General features: G+C 58.8%; 2 protein-coding genes across 5 annotated transcripts in view; one reads left to right on the top strand and one right to left on the bottom strand.

The window, feature by feature from the left end:
* The window catches only part of PSD2 (pleckstrin and Sec7 domain containing 2), a 44,288-nt gene extending 40,383 nt beyond the window's left edge, over positions 1–3,905 (top strand). For all 4 annotated transcript variants that reach the window (XM_054694328.1, XM_037509165.2, XM_037509166.2 and 1 more), the window contains 2 exons: positions 9–152; positions 1,756–3,905. In XM_054694328.1, the coding sequence (XP_054550303.1) occupies positions 9–152; positions 1,756–1,965 (354 nt within the window). In that variant the 3' untranslated portion in view covers positions 1,966–3,905. The remainder of the gene's footprint in view (positions 1–8; positions 153–1,755) is intronic.
* Positions 3,906–7,283: 3,378 nt separating this feature from the next.
* Positions 7,284–12,665, bottom strand: part of NRG2 (neuregulin 2) — a 244,816-nt gene continuing 239,434 nt past the window's right edge. Inside the window, 6 exon segments of the mRNA XM_054694326.1 lie at positions 7,284–7,846; positions 7,849–8,030; positions 8,647–8,874; positions 9,588–9,715; positions 10,004–10,127; positions 12,224–12,326. Coding sequence (XP_054550301.1) covers positions 7,284–7,846; positions 7,849–8,030; positions 8,647–8,874; positions 9,588–9,715; positions 10,004–10,127; positions 12,224–12,326 — 1,328 coding nt within the window.

Below are 12,665 nucleotides of genomic sequence, written 5' to 3'. Positions count from 1 at the left end.
CTCCGCAGGAGGAGCAGCTGCGTTCCCACGAGAATAAGTTGAGGCAGGTGACGGCGGAGCTGGCCGAGCACCGGCGTCACCCGGTTGAGAGGGGCAGCAAGTCCAAGGAGGCCGAGGAGAGCCGGCTGAAGGAGCACTATCTCACGTTTGAGGTGAGCCCTGCCGGGGGCGGACGGCGAAGGCCTGGCGGAGGAGAGGCTCGCTCCCCTGCCCGCTCCCCCGCCCACGTCAGCCCCCGGCTGGGGCTTTCCGTCTGGGGCTTCCCCCCTTAGGGCTCTCTTGAGGCCGTCGTGAGCCGGGTGTCCTGCGGTCCGCACGCACGGCTGCCCGTTGCTGGTCACGGGTCTCTTAAAGAGCCCCCGCTGGGCTTCCTGTCCCCCTCATCCCCCACGGGCCCCTTCTTTCTGTCTGTCCCGTTGGCCCCCAGCCCGAGTCCCCCAGCCCCCCGCGTGGGCCGGGCTGGCGTTAGAGTCAAGCAGCTCCGACGCTGCTCAGGGGCGTGGCCCTCCTGCCCGTGCCGCCCGCCCTGGGCGGCGTCGAACGTCTGAACCGTCACCGCTTGGAAGGTGTAACAAGTCGCGTATTGCTGTTTTATTTTGGATTAAAATTATTTTTCATTGTGATAAAACACACGCAGCGTGATTTATCGTCTTAACCATGGTTGAGCGGGCAGTTCAGTAGCCCACGTCCCGGACTTCAGGTTTCCCAAGTGAAGCTCACTGAACGCCGGGTCCTCAAGCCAGCAACCCCCTTACCCTCCCCCTCACCCCCACATCTGAGTTCGACTAGGAACTTCATCCCGAATCTGGGTTTTGGGGACCGGCTTTTGTCGCTCAGCTTCAGGTCCTCGGGCGTCGGGTCTCCCCGCGTCTGCAAAGCTGAGCCGTCGCCCCGAGGCGTCCTCAGGGCATGTCCCGCCCTTCACCTGCTGCCGGACCCGCGCTGCTTTCAGCTTTCGCCTACGTTGACTGATGCTGTGAACGTGGGTGTGCAAATATTTCTTTGAGGCCTTGCTTTGAATTCTTCCGGGTCCAGTATTGCTGGATCGCAGGGTAACATGTTCACTCTGAGGAACAGCCACCCTTCTCCACAGAGACCGCTACACCCGCAGCGGTGCCCAGGGCCCCGGCCCTGCAGCCTCTCCGGGGCCTTATCTGTTCTTGTCTCGGGAGCAGTGATTCAAAGGGGAGCGAGGGTCTTGCTGTGGGTGTGATTCGCTTCTCACCATCAGTGACAGCGGGCGTTGTGTTTGTGCCCACTGGCCGTTTGTGCGATTCCGAGAGAGAGAGAGCTGTGGGGGGCCCTTGCCGTGGTGAAGTTGGGGTGTTGGTGCTGAGGAATAGCGGTCTGTGGTGTGTGTTCTGGACTCTGGCGCTTCTCAGACGTGTGGCCTGCAGATACTTCCTCCTGTTCTCTCCGCTGCCTTTTCACACTCACTCATTGTGTCCTTGGATACACAAAAGTTTTTAATTGTGTTGTAAAGCCATTTGTCTATTTTCACTTTTGTTGCCCGTGCTTTTAGGGTCATATCTGAGAAGTCGTTGCCGATTGATTTGGATTTTTAATATTAGGAGTGAAATACCGGCTTCTCTCGCCTATGTGTTTATTGGATGATTTCCAGTTGTATCCTTTTTATTGATTTGCGAGCTCTCTGAGAATTAAGGAAATTAATCTTGAGTCATAAAAGGTACAGAGAGCTTTTACATTTTGTCATTCTTTTGACTTTGTTTTTTGCCTTTTCTGCCCTTTCCCTAGAAAAGCCGTTACGAGACCTACATCCACCTCCTGGCTGTGAAAATCAAAGTGGGCTCTGATGACCTGGAGCGGATTGAGGCCCGGCTGGCCACCCTGGAAGGGGATGACCCTTCTCTCCGCAAGACACACTCAAGCCCTGCTCTCAGCCAGGGCCACGGGACTGTGACCGGCAGCAAAACCGCAAAGAGTGCCAGTGGGCCTGAAACTTAGCCGGCAGGATGGGAAGGCCCAGAGGCCAGCAAATGCCCCCAGAGGGGCCAGTGAGCACAATTCTAGCCAGGGGGCCACCGAGACCAGCCCCAGGCAGTTGATGGGCAGCCGGCGGCGTGCAGAGAGCCCCACAGACCGAGGAGATGGAGATATACTATTTAGGGCATTGATCTTCTTACATCCTGGGCTTCTCCGGGCATGGGGCCTTCTCCTGGCCCTGGCATCCCTGCCCACTGTGGAGCCTAATTTTGTAGGCCTGTTTTGTGCATGCTCTAGACACCATGTCACTCATGTCACCAGAGGAGCGGGAAGAGCTGTTGATTTGGCAGGGCCCCCTCTTCTCACAACGTCCTCTCCCCACCCCCCTTGTTTCTGAGGGCAGGTCATCCCAGGTTTCGGCTTGGACCCTACCCCTTCTCCTCCTCCCTCTGAGTTGACCAGCAGCGGTTCTGCAGACCACCAGCACCGTCCTCCTCCCTCCAGCAGCCTCTGGAACGTCCTGCGCTCCTGCCTCACGTCACAATAAGGCAGGACCTGGGTCTGCTCCCTCAGTGCCAAGTGGTCTGCACATACGTGTGTGCCCACCTCACCTTCATCCATTGAGGTCACCACTGTTTTCTTTTATACGGACATAAATGTATATGTATAAGAATTATATGTATAAGGAGCCACTTTAAAGATGGCTTTGGAACTGCTATCAGCGGATGAGACGAAGGAAAGGCCTGTCTCAGAACTCCGCCCGTTACCGAGAGGCTGCTCTGTTCCATGGCGGCCCGAACCCTGGGAGCCCAGGTGGAGAGAGTGCTCACCTGCTCCCCCCCCAGTTTCCCCTCTTGCGACTGACCTGTGACTTACTCTGCTGTTCTAGTCGATGCTTTGAAATAGACATTGTGTGTCCTGTGCCAGCTGTCTGTCCCGCAGGCATCCCAGCGTGAGTGGAATGGAACCATGGCCCTGTTTATAATCTTCTGGTCTTTGTGTTGGTGCTGCCGGGTCTCTGAGTGCTGGACGTGGCGCTTGTGCAGCTCGGCCGCAGGAGTAAAAGACGCTCTACCTTGCTTCGCAACAAGCCCCAGGACCTGTGGCGGGGGAGGCTGTGGAAGGCATCAACTCTTGCTCTCGGGAAAAGGTGGAATGACAAGTGGCTGATTGTTTTCTAGGCCGATGTTTCTTTCACTCTTCTAGTGACTCAGAACACTAGCGAAGGACATGTCTGGGAAGAAGAGCAATTTGTCGCGTGTGACCACAGACTAGTTTCCTTAAACTCTGCATTCCTCAGACTGACAAGCGAGGCGGGGCGATGGGACCCTCAGCGCAGCTATGAGGAGCAAATGATATTTTTTAAACACATTGCTGTAGTTTGGCCAGCAGTTTGACCTCCATGGTGATATATTTAGTTTATAAGATAAGCCACCCTTGCAAGTAAATACCCAACATTTACAAGCCCGCTCACACTGGCTGCAAGGGGACGTGTGGGTCTATGGAGAGATGTAGTGAGTTAAATCCAGATGATTGAATTTGGATCCGTTTAAGTGTATTTTATAACCAAACCATCTGGCCCCTTTGTTTCGCTGAAGGGAAGTAAGTGTTCTTTTAAATGAAATGGGAAGAGCAACGCGGCAACCTGAAAGAGCTCTCTGTGTTTTCTCCACGGCTACCTCAAAGGTCCCTTGATTTTTGGGGTCAGCTCCCATCCTCCACCGCGTGCCGGCGAGTGAGCGACCCGGAGCAGCGAGCTCTGTCCGCCGCAGACAGATGTGCTTCCCTAAGCACAAGTTGTGCCTCCCAGCAGTGAAAAAATTTTTAGTTCACTTTCTTAATTGTATAATTATTTATTGTAAATTATATACATGTACTACTGTACTAAAATATTATGTACATTATAAAACATACACAAAAATAGAAATTTAAAAAAGATGAGATGAAAATAAATCTAAATCAAAGTTCTAATTTTTTTCCTGCATTCTAGTGGACCGTCGCGTTCCCCCACAACCTCTGCCCTTTCTGTATATGCCCGTTTCCAGCACAGTCCAGTCCCAGGGCTGGAGGGCTGACCGTGAGATGCCATTCGTGGTTTGGGTGGCAAGTGACCCCGGGCTCCTGGGCTCCTGGGGGCTGACTGTTGACAACAGCGTCTCTTGAACCTTCGTCTTCTCATGCAGTGAAGGGGAACCGCGCTGCTTGCTGGGGATACTGTGGTGAGAAAAGGACTAGGTCAGTTTCCTGTCCACACGGGGCTCACAGTCTAGTGGGGCAGGGGGCGGTCACCATTACCAGAGGAGCTTCGGGAGGGCTGGGGAGACAAGCCAGAAACGGCCCGGCCGAGAGGAAGCAAGGGAGGGGTGGAGAGGAGTCTGACTAAAGCAGCCTGAATGTCCTTAGTGCTCCTGCGGGACTGGGTGACAGCAGCGAAGTCACGGGGCGGGGTCGTCACTTAGCCACCTCTCACGGGGCATACTGCAGTGGTCCCCAGGCACGGAAACTCAGAGGAGTGTGCAGAGGGGCCTCCTCTGGCCTCACCTCCTCCTAGATCCTACTCATACCTGTGGCGGATACAACCAGGAAGCGGCAAGATACTAGATTAGATTCTAAATTGTGGGGCAGGCAATGAAAGCGGCAAATGAAGTCATGTGATGGTCAATACGCTCACTGAGTGGTCGGTCTTAATTACCTGGGGTCACGAAAAGATCAGTGAGTTCATGGAGTGGTCAATCTTAATTACTTGTGGTCACGAAAAGGTCAGTGAGTTCACCAAGAGGTCATTGGGGTCATAGAGAGGACATGAGCGATTTTTCTGATTCAGAAGTTAGAAAGTGAGAACTCACAGGTCAGTGGGGTCACGCAGAGGTCAATCTTAAATACTTGGGGTCATGAAAAGGTCAGCGAGTTCACGCAGAGGTCACTCTCAATTACTGGGGATAAATAGTCAGAAGTCACATAGAGGAATTACTGGTTCTTAGAAGAATTTAGACCCAAGAACAAACTCGGAGCCAGAAGAAGGATCTGGGGGAGATCCTCAGGTTGGGACTGGGGAGGCTCAGTGATTTGTGGGTTTGTGTATTAACAGCATTTAGTTCATTTTTTTGTCTAGAGCTGGGGCTTTCCCAGCACCCCACAGTGTCTACAGCTTCAACTGGTTTTGCCATTCAGTGTGATTCAAGGCACAGCATATCGTCCTCGCCATCAAATTAGCCATTAATAGGCATCAAGTGCCAGAGGTAGCCCCGGGGGTGTATGTGTGTAGTCTCCACAGCAGCCCTTTGAGGTAGGTAGTAGTGTCACTGTGTCACAGCTGAGGAAACATGGGCCTGGAGCGGTGACACTGCCAGCGAGGGACAGAACTGGAATGTGAACTTAGGTCCTGCTGCTACCTGAGCCCCCTAAACTACAAGCCTCGCTGTCCTTCCCACATGTCGGTCTCCAAAATGGCCTCGCAGGTCCAGGGGGCCTTCGCGTGCAAGGGCACACGCAGCAGCCACCTGTGCTCTTTTGACAGAAGACTCCCTGGGGTCGGGCTAACCTGACGGTTTCTGGCTCTGGGCACGGGCTTAATAATCTATGGCGGCAAAGGCTTCTTAACCCTGGCCCTCCATCTGCTGTCTTCTGCCTGAAATCATGTACTCTTCACCAGGACTGCGGGTTTAGACAGGCCCCGGCTCGGAGGGGGTATAAAGCTGGGGAAAGCGCAACGCCCCGTGGGCTTACAAGCTGCCACAGCTGTGGCCCTCCTGGCAGCGGGGGGTACCCATTATGCCACCTTGCATGTCCAGACTTTGCCTGTGACATGCCTGAGGCCCCAAGGGTCATCTTGCCCCAGCTGCCCCAGTGCCAACTGCACACCCCTTCCCTTCTCACCCACCTAGGCCCGGAAACTGTTGCCTCAGTCCGGCCTCTGTAGCTCCAGGGCAGGAACCTGGCCCGGGTTCTGAGGCTGAGCTCAGAGCAGTCACTTGCGTCAGCCCCTTGGCCAGGTGCCCTGGCCGCCCTGGGGGGAGGGGGTCACCTGGTGAGCTTCCTGGAAGAGCGGGGAGGGTTGGGGTGAGGGAGCTGGAGGAGGGTCTTTTCCTCACAGGGGGCCCTCTCTAATGTGTGCACCCACATCTACCCCAGCCCGGGCCTCACCGGGTACCTTCGCGCCTCACCTGGGCCAGGCACACACAGTCAAACATGAGTTCTTTCTGATTTTATTTATCATATAAAAATGTTCAAGTGTCAACAGTCAGGAGTTTGGACATTTCAGGGCCGGGTTCCCATTTATTCCGGATTTCTTTTGAACAATTACCTTTCCGACAAATTAGCGGTGGACCCAGTTTTGGGGGGCGGGGCTGGAGAGGGAGTGGAAGTCGGAGGTGCGCCGAGGGCGGGGTCGGGCGGGAGAGGGGAGTGGTGTTACTTTATTGCTAAGAGGGGCGTCACATACACTGCCGAGTGGCTCTTCTTGGTCCCAGCGTGACCATGCATCCAACCTAGAGATTCTGAAATGCAAAGGACATGCAGGCGTAAAATAGAAAAGACGACCTGTAAACGAAGGTGCTGCAGAGGACGGAGGGGCGTCCTGGAGGCCCTGGGGGAGGAGGAGCCACGAACTTGGGGGCCCCGGCAGAGCTGCCCCCTCCCTGGGGCCGGCGGCAGGAGCCTGCTTCCTCAGCGCCCCCTCCCGTAGCAGCTGCGAGGAGCGGGGAGGCCCCTTCCCCGTTCAGGTTGCTGTCGCCGGGCCTGAGTCTCCCCCTGGAAGTTGCCTGACCTTCGCCCCGCCCCGCCGCAGGCCCGGGATCCCCGCCGCCCTCTCCTGGGGGGAGGTCGGGGTGCCCGGGCTCGAGACCGTGCCGGGGGCCGCGCGACGGCGTCCTCACGTCCTTCTTCGGGGCCGACCCCCCGGCAGCCCGCGCCCGCCCCGGGCACCCCACCGCGCGCCCCGCAGCCGCCTCGGGCCGGGCTCCCCCAGCCGCTGCCCGCTCGCGACCCCGCGTCCCGCCCCGCGACCCAGACGCTCTCCAGGAGCTCCGGATTAGCGAACAGCAAAAGGCACCACAATATAGGTTTCTAGTAAAGAGTCAAAAAATTGGCCCATCTCTCTTTGTGTTGGTTTTCCCGAAGCTGTAAATCAGGATGGTACATATAAATAGGTTCCCTATAAAAACGTCTTTGCCGTTAGCTAGTATTATAAGACAATTTTTGCTAAAGTGAAAATAAAACATTTTGTTATACCTTTTTCCTTTTATAGAAAATAAAAATATTTTTATTTCTTTGTCTCCTGCTCCCTCGCCAGCCGGCGGGCTCCGCTCCGCGTGAGGACGGGGGCGCGGCGGGCGCGGGCCCTAGAGGGGCGCCGAGGCCTGCGGGGCGCGCGGGGGCGGCCCGCGGCTGTGTCTGCTGGCGGCGCGCGCGCCGCGGCTGTCCGGGGAGTGGTAAGTCCTGCTGTCGGCCGCGGGGCACCGCGGCGGCGAGTCCGAGCGCAGCGCGTCGTGCGCGCCGCGCAGGCCGAGGAAGGGCGTGCTCTCGGCCGCCAGCGCCCCGTCCGCGTCGTCGTCCGAGGCCGAGGCCGAGCCGCCGCCCGAGCCGCTGCTCAGGGACAGCGAGTCCCGCGCCGCGCGCGCGCGCTGCGCCGCCAGCCCGTTGAGGCGCGAGCGGCGCCAGCGCCGGGGCCCCGCCGACGTCCTGCGGGACGCGCCGCGGGCGCGCGGCCGGGGCGGCGGCGGGGGCGCGCACTCCTGCGTGGTCTCGTACTCGTCGTCCTCGGGGATGCGGAAGGGGCTGGCGGGCAGGCTGCCCAGGCTGCCGCCCAGCGCGCAGGCCCCGCGCCGCGCCCCCGGCGCCGCCGCCGGGTAGTAGTAGCTGTCGTAGCTGCGCTGCATGTCCGCGCCCGGCCCGGGCCCCGGGGCGCCGCGTGCCGCAGGAGCGGCTGCTGCTCGGCCAGGCGGTAGCTGATGGGGGCGGCCGGCGGCAGCGACACGGCGTGCGCCGAGTTGGGGGACGTGATCTCGAAAGTCGGCACCTGCGTGGCCAGCGAGTAGTGGAAGTCGACCGGGGAGAGGCGCGCGGGCGTGGTCAGGGCCGACACGTACCTGCGGGGAGAGGAGGCGTCGGCGCGGGGCCAGAAGAGCCGCGGGCCGGGCAGGCTCCCCAGGCGGCCCCGGGCGCACCGGCTCCTCTCGCCCCGCGCGCCGCGCGCCGCCTGCCCGGGGCCGCTAGAGGGCCGCGCGAGGTGGGGCCGGGGCCCCTGAGGCTCCAGCCTGCGGTCGGGAAGCGAGGACGTTTCCAGGTTGTCGCCGCACCCGCTGCCGCGGTGTCACCACCGGTGGGCAGCGGCCGGGCCCGCGGGCGCTCTCGACTCCTGGCCCTGCGGCGCTGCCAAGTCCCGCGAGTCCACCTCCCGGCCCGGCCTCCCACCCGCTCCAGCTTGTCCTGTTTCTGGTGGGGCCTGGGCCTCCAGGTGGCAGCGGGGTATGGGCTTCCTGCGTTCCCCGTGTCCGGGATACCCGGATGTTCAGTAACACCCCCTTCTACTCTGAAAAGCGTCCCAGTGGGACGCGTATGGTGACACCACCCCAGGGCCCGCTGGCCCTGCCGAGGCCCCAGTCTGTCATTAGCACGCAGACTCCAGCAGATTTTACCTGTCTAGGACCTAGAGGGCCCACCTGAAAAATGGGCACGTGCCCCGGGTTTGTGGCGGGAACTGACCTCTCGCTGTGTGGAGAGTCGCGCAGGGAGTCTATGGAATCGTGGTAGGGGGGCACCGCGGCCCTGCGCCGCTCCTCCTGGCTGTAGGCCGCTGCCCTCCGTGCTCGGGCCTCCACACACGCTGGACTGTTGCATTTGCTGGTGCCCACTGATGACAGCATGATGCCCGACTGGGAGTCAGAAGTCAGGCTCTCAGAACGTTCCAGACTCCACGTGTGGCTCTCATGCCTGGGGAAAAGGGAGTTGAGGGGTCAGGAAGGGGCAGGTCAGCTCCCTCCATCCTTCCATTTTCATTCACCGCCCTGCACGCTCTGGACCCTTGTGCTGTAAGTGCCCCACCCTGGAACTGGGAGGAGGAGGACCGGCATCCTCTCTCGTCCTTCCTTCCTGCCACCAGCCTCCCTCGAGCCTCACCTGGGGGTGTCCTGACTGGGACTCCCCTGGTCCTCAGCCACCTAGCTCAACAGTGCGGCTCCAGTGGCCAATACATAGGAGGCCTGCCTATTCCACAGTCTCCCAGGGAAGGAAGGGCCCAGTGCGTTATTTCTTGAGCTTCTGTGCATCTGTGGACAGGCCTCCCACTTCTGCAGAGGAGGGGGCCACGGTGGATTAGGGTTCATTAGGCCGAGTTTGTGGACAAACAGGGGAAAAGTCATCAAATAGCTCTGGGTGACCGAGTTGGCACTTTATGCCAGATAAGTAATGAGGACCAAAAAAAGGAAAGATCCAGTGGGGTCTTGGTGATGCCGCTGTCCCTGAGACTGAGGACCCGGATGAACACGGGCGGTGGGTTTTGGATTGAAGCCCCCATCACCTGCTTAAGGGATCAGCTCCCGCAGAGCCCAGCCTGGCTGGGAGGTTCTGCTTGTGTCCCCAGGCAGGTGTGTGGTACGCGTGAGCTCAGGGGGCTGCCAGTCTGGGCGGGCCTGGGTGGTGCCCACCTGTGGCTGGAGGTTGGGGTGGCTGTGGAGCAGTGGTGAGAAGGTGAACAGGAGTGGCTCCCGGAGAAAGTGGTCTCAGTTTCCCTCCTGATGACGTGATCTGTGGCTGGCACGTTCTTGGAGATATACTGGAACAGACAGTTGGGGAGGAGTTAGTGGTGGAGTTGGCCCTCCTGCTGGGGACAGGGAAGCTAAAGGTTGGGGAGGGCGGTCCACTGGAAAGGTGACTCAGTATTGGGGCAGTGATGGCCTCCCCCCTCCCCCCTCACTTAGGAGGTGGACAAAGAGAGGCTAGTCATCAGGGTGAGGTGAGGCCAGGCTGGCAGGCAGGGCTGAGCAGGGGGTGGGCTGCCTGCTGCCCTGACGTCCTTCAGGACCATGAGGAGGAGCACTCAGAGGTTGGGAACACGACTCACATCTGCCATCTGGATCTCCTCGGGGTCCAGCCGGGGGTGGCTGGGCCCATTGGCCAAGCTCCGATTCTGATGCGCTGGGCACATGTTCTGCCGGAGGTGGTTGTGCATCTGCTTCCGCTGTTTTCTGCAAGGGGGTGGGTGGGTCAGCCTGGTACACCCAGCACAGTGTATCCGTTTCCAGGGCTCTCCCTCGGGGGACCTCTCTACCTCTGCCTGGGCCTGTTCTGCTGTCTGGGCTCAGGCACCCTCAGTCACCATCCCCTGCAACCATCAGCACCTGCCTGAATTCAGCAGGACCTGAGCACATTCGTGCTGGGCGAGCGTGGGCTCTGCTGAGAGAGTAGACACCACTACTTTCTAGCAACCCTGGGCAACTTAAACTCTCCATGTTTCCCTTTTCTCACCTGTAAAATGGGGTGATCACTTACCCAGTCCAAAGACGGTTGAGGATTAAGAGCACAGAAAACATTCAGGCACAGTGCTGGCCTACTTACCCACTCACTCACCCACCCAGTTACTCACCCACTTGCTCACCCCCCACTCACTCACTCACTCATTTATTCATTTGGTATTTATGTGTCTCGACAGGAGACAGAGCCTGTCCTCATGGAGCTTACTGGTGACTAGGGAAGGCCAGTGATACACGCATAAATAAATGAACAAGATTCTTCAGCCAAGAAAACAGGTTGCTGTGGTCAGAGAGTCAAGGCCTGTGGGGCTACTTGACTTTGGCACATATGAAGAGCTCCGTACATCTGTGATCAACAAGTCTGGTGCTGTCATTCCCTTGGCCTAAGCCCCTCCTTGGCCCTCGCTGTGGGCTCTCGCCGCCCTCTCGCTGCCCCAGCTGCTGCAGCCTTGGGGAGCTTGTGTCTGCCCCTTCACTGTGCCTGCCCACTCTGGCCTCTGGGCCTGTGTACATACTACTGTCCACCTGCAGCCCTTCACCTGCTACCTCCCGCCTATCACTCAGGCCCCATCTGAATGCTGCACCCGGAAGAAACACTCCCAGCTCTCCAGCTAAGGTGAGGCAGCCCTGAAGTGTGTTTGTGACCAAAAACCTCTTGCTTACAGCCCAGGCCTTGTGCCTGGTGCCCAGTAGGCGACGGGTTTGCCGAAGAAGGGAGTAAATGCAGTGGGCACTTGCCTTTCTCCTGATTCTTGGCCTTAGTTTTCCTTTTGGGGCCCCGTCTGTCCTTTGGGCTCTCTGAGTCCTACCTCCCTCTAAGGTTTCTGGTCCTGGACTCATGCAGAGCAAGGCTGCCAGGACCTTAGAGAGCATAGATGGGGGAGTAGGAGTCAAGATCTAGGGGCTCAGTCCCCCAAGTGTGGCTATGTATAGACCCTTGTTCTTGAGCTATAAAAGGACATGACACATTTTCCTAGCTCACCTCATTCTCCAACCTTCATTGGCTCCTGATCTGCAGGCAAAACTGAAGACGCCCAGCTTTGCATTCAAGGCCCTGCAGTGCCATTGGGTTCAAGCAGTCTTTCGGATTCACGTCCCTTTTTCCCTAACCCCAGCCCTTTTCCCGCTGCTCGTGCTCCAGGATCCCAGCTGACGCGCTCTACCTTTGTCCTTCAGCCTGCCTGCTTTACCCAGCTCCCAGCTCCCTTCTGACCTCCCATCTCCTTGTGCTGCGGTCTGTCCCCACCCTTCCTCTGCCCAGAAGTGGGCCCACCCCACCTCCTCTGTGGTCGCCCCTGGACTGCTCCAGGGTGGGACCGGCAGGGCCTTGTGGGGTCTCCTTCGACCCTGCCCATACAGCTTTCCTTTCTGTGCTGCCCACTCCCGCCCAACACTGCCTCAGTGCCTGCCTATGACGGGCTAGGTGCACCCCTGATACCCTTTGAGGTACACACATGCTAGCACGTTCTCAGTTTACAGATGAGCACTCAGAGAGGCGCATCAGTTTGCTCAGGGTTACATGGGAAATGGCACAATTGGATTCAAACCCAGATCTGTCTTCTTCCAAAGCATGTGCTTGTGACTGGTCTAGTTCAGTCTTTGGGGGCCCATCTGCCCTACCAACTCCCCTGCTTCCTGGCTACTCCTTTGGCCCCACCCCTGCTGCAGAGGTCCCAGAAGGGGCAGCTGGGGCTAGGAGGGTGCGGGGAGGCTAGGGCAGGTGTGCTAGGTGGGAAGAGAGCTTGTCCTCACACAAGCACCGGGGAGGCCCAACCCGGGTTGGCTGCCCAGGCGGAGTGCCACATGCTCACTTGGTCTTGCAGTAGGCGACCACGCAGACGATGCCCACGACGAGCAGAGCCACACAGATGCCGGTGATGGTCAGGACCCGCTTCTGGTATAGCTCCTCGGCTTCTGTAGAGGCAGAGGATGTGAGGAGCATGGCAGGAGGCAGACCCATGGGGACAGTGGTGCAGAGTCCCCCACAAAGCCCCGGATTCCCTCCAGCTGGGATCCTTCTAGGCTCCTTTCCCTCTTCCCCTCCATCCCAGCTGATCCCCTCCCAACTGCCCTTTCCTAGTTGCCTTCCGTGCCCTCAAACTCTACCCACCCTCAGGTCTGAGCACAAGCGCTACTCTGCGCCCCCCCTTCCCAAGCCCCACGCCCTGCCTGGAGCACCTGAGTGGAAAATGAGGTGGCAGGGGGGTGGGCGGAGGGGATGGCGGCGCTGGGATGGAGGTGAAGTTCCCAAGG

Source organism: Talpa occidentalis, unplaced genomic scaffold (assembly GCF_014898055.3).
Source record: "Talpa occidentalis isolate TD23 unplaced genomic scaffold, MPIMG_talOcc4v2.1 talOcc4.13, whole genome shotgun sequence".
Taxonomy (NCBI): Eukaryota; Metazoa; Chordata; class Mammalia; order Eulipotyphla; family Talpidae; genus Talpa; species Talpa occidentalis.
This window is presented reverse-complemented; position numbering and strand designations above follow the sequence as displayed.